This window comes from Merops nubicus, unplaced genomic scaffold (assembly GCF_000691845.1).
Source record: "Merops nubicus isolate BGI_N331 unplaced genomic scaffold, ASM69184v1 scaffold32805, whole genome shotgun sequence".
NCBI classification, from domain to species: domain Eukaryota; kingdom Metazoa; phylum Chordata; class Aves; order Coraciiformes; family Meropidae; genus Merops; species Merops nubicus.
The window spans coordinates 16050-18881 of record NW_008612166.1 but is presented as its reverse complement, the minus strand read 5'-3'; the positions used below and the strand labels follow the sequence as shown (position 1 = coordinate 18881).

At 48.9% G+C, this 2832-nt stretch overlaps 1 protein-coding gene across 1 annotated transcript in view; it reads right to left on the bottom strand.

The window, feature by feature from the left end:
- Positions 1-363: 363 nt before the first annotated feature.
- RPN2 (ribophorin II) overlaps positions 364-2832 on the bottom strand; it is a gene marked incomplete at its 5' end in the record, with an annotated part of 16702 nt that continues 14233 nt past the window's right edge. Inside the window, one exon of the mRNA XM_008941470.1 lies at positions 364-744. Coding sequence (XP_008939718.1) covers positions 735-744 — 10 coding nt within the window. The remainder of the gene's footprint in view (positions 745-2832) is intronic.

Genomic DNA, 2832 nt, shown 5'->3' with positions numbered 1-2832 from the left:
AAAGCAGCAATGAATTGAGAAGGTAGAGCTCAGGGAACTCAGACACAGCCACCCTGCAACCAGATCCCTCCTGCCCGAGCCCCAGGGGCCCACAGCAGCTTGGCACAGCCCAGCCTGGCACTGTCCTGGCATCAGAGGAGAAGCCAGCTCCAGAGAAATGCAGTGAGAGCATCACACAAGGGACAGGCAGGAGTGGGACATGCCCCCAACACACATACCCCTCTAGGAAAGGACAGGGAAGAAGAGGAAGCTTCACACCATGACTCATACACAAAATCACCCACCAGGAAGAGCTCTTTTCACTCTCATGTGACTCCAGCTTCAGTCACAGCCTCCAAGACAGCCCAAAACTCAAAATTTAGGACCATTCTTTCCTCTTTATTCACAAGTCGTTTAGGATGAGGAGAGGGCACCTGGGGAGAGGCAGAACTGTATTTTCTTCTTCCTCTTTTTCTAAAGGAAATTCAAATGTCCTGGGAGAAAAAGGGGGGAGGGAATCCAGGGAAGAAAGGATTTTCCAGATTTGTATGAAAAGCACTCAAGTAGCATGAACACAACAATGAAAATCAGACTTAAAAAAAAATTATTATAACTGGCACCCTTTTGACTTAATATATATATAAAAAAAAAAATCTGCTTCTGCTTTCTTTCTTCTGGTCTTTCAGTTATTTGTTCACTGCTGTTCTGAAGGCATTTGCTTTGATTTTTCCCCCTTTTCTTCCATTCTTCTGGTACTAGTGCATCCTGGAAAGAAAAATCCCAAAATTAACTCTTCCAGGCAACAAAGCACTTCCTCTTGCAGCAGAAGCATCCCCAGAGCCCTCATCCTCTCCCCAAGGAAGCTTATCAGTGATAAACCCAGTCCTGCAATGGGACAGAGGACTGAATTCAAGGGGGATGGAAATGGTCACACAAAATGCAGGTTAAGGTCTGGTGCAGGAGGGATGAATGAATCTTGTCAACTACAGAACTGAGAAAAAACCCTGTGCTGAATGATCTGGTGAGGTGTCCCAGGGCAGGGATTTGTCTCCTCCCAGCTGCTCTCTCCCTTCCTCGAGGTCACACGGTGCTGTGAGTGAGGAATGGAGCCCCACACACACACACACAGAGCTGGGCAGCATGCAGAATGACAGCACTGCTGCCTCCCAGGCCACTGAGGGAGCAGAGTGGGACCTCCCCTGCTCAGAAGGGAAGGACACGGGGGGCTCTGCACTCATCCATGATACCAGAGGCCTCTGACTGTGTCTAACAGAGCTGCTGCTGAGCCTTGGTGCCCCGTTCAGCCCCACAGGAGGGGGAGCCCTGTATTTGGCAGTGTTCTCAGCTCAGGGGGGTGGTGCTGAGCTGGCTGGGCTGCACAAGGAGCTCTCACCTCCCCAAGCAAGGCTGTAATTCAGCAGTGAGTTTGCCTTGCAGCTGAATAACCAGAGCACTGCAGATGGGGAGAGGGGAACCCACAGCAGGAGGGGAGCAGCCCAGGCAGGAGGCACTTGCACCACGTTCTGCTCCAGTGGATGTGATCAGTCATTGATTTATCACTTAAATTAGGTTTATTTCACTACTTGATGGCTGCTGGGTGCCCACGACAGCATCCTCACACGTGTACATGTTACCACACAGGCTTCAGGTGATTAAGGAAATCACAGAAAGGCAATTTAGCCTCAGAGGACACGTCCTGCTCATGTACAAACCCAGCTGTAGCTGAGGACACCCAAGGCCTGATTTAAAGCCCAATAAGCAGTGCTGGGAAGGAAGCAGCTTCAGCTCACAGCCACCTTTTTGTACAAGGAGTGATGAAGTGAAATGAAACAAGCAGCATGCCCAGGGAAGGCAAATTCCAAAAAAGGCCCTTACTTCTAGGAGAGCTGGTCACTAGCAAAACCCCCTTTTACCTCAGGGTTCTATACTTTGCCAACCTACTGCTCTGCTCTGCAGCGATCCTGCCAAGAGGAGAGAGGAAAAAAAAAGGTTCAGAGAAGAGGGGAAGGAGGAAAGCAGCCCTGCTCCAAGAACCAGAGCCAGAAATGCAAAAAGCAAAACCAGGCCTTCTGGTAGCTTCTGGGAGAAGATGGTTTACACAGTCCCCTTCCCACCCCCTCTCCTGCTCCGTGGAGAGCAGGGGAACAGCAGCTTTGCCTCCAACTGCAATCCAGTTCATCATCACTGCACTCCAGCCTCTGAGACAGGCTAGCAGCACATTAACCAAAAGCTGCCTTTTCAACTTGAAAGTCATGTACAAAGGGTTTCACTTCAGCCTAAGGTAGAAGTTTTCCTTTCAAATTTGCCATTGTAGTTGCAGCTTCGTGTCATTTACAGTGAAAAAAAGCACAGAGACACCCCCCCCTGCAGGGTTTTGAAGTAGGAACCAAGCACCAGCATTTATGTGCTAACAGAAGCCCTGGTTGAGCAGACACTTAGAAGTGAGCTTCATTGTATTCTTTTCCCCCAAATCTGTCTCCTAGGAAATCTGTAATTAATGATTTTATCACTCCTCTTTAAATGAAAAAGGAAACATCATTAAATGACACAACATAGCCCTGCTGGCAATGAAATCCCAGTGGGAACTGTTATGCTAAGAAGAGAAAGGGCCACAGTGGAGAGGGCTGGACATCCAAGGCAGCAAGGCTGAGAGAGCTGAGAGGACAGCATGGAAAGGGTTGGTTACAACCACCATCCTCCCTGCTACACAGCCACACAAGCAGAGGTGTTTTACAGACAACAAATCAGGGCCAAATCCCAGAAAAATTACATTCTTGGGGCTTTTTGCAGTTCCTGTCCTGATTATAACAGTGTAGTCAGGAAAATGAGAACCCAGAGATACCTGCAAACAAC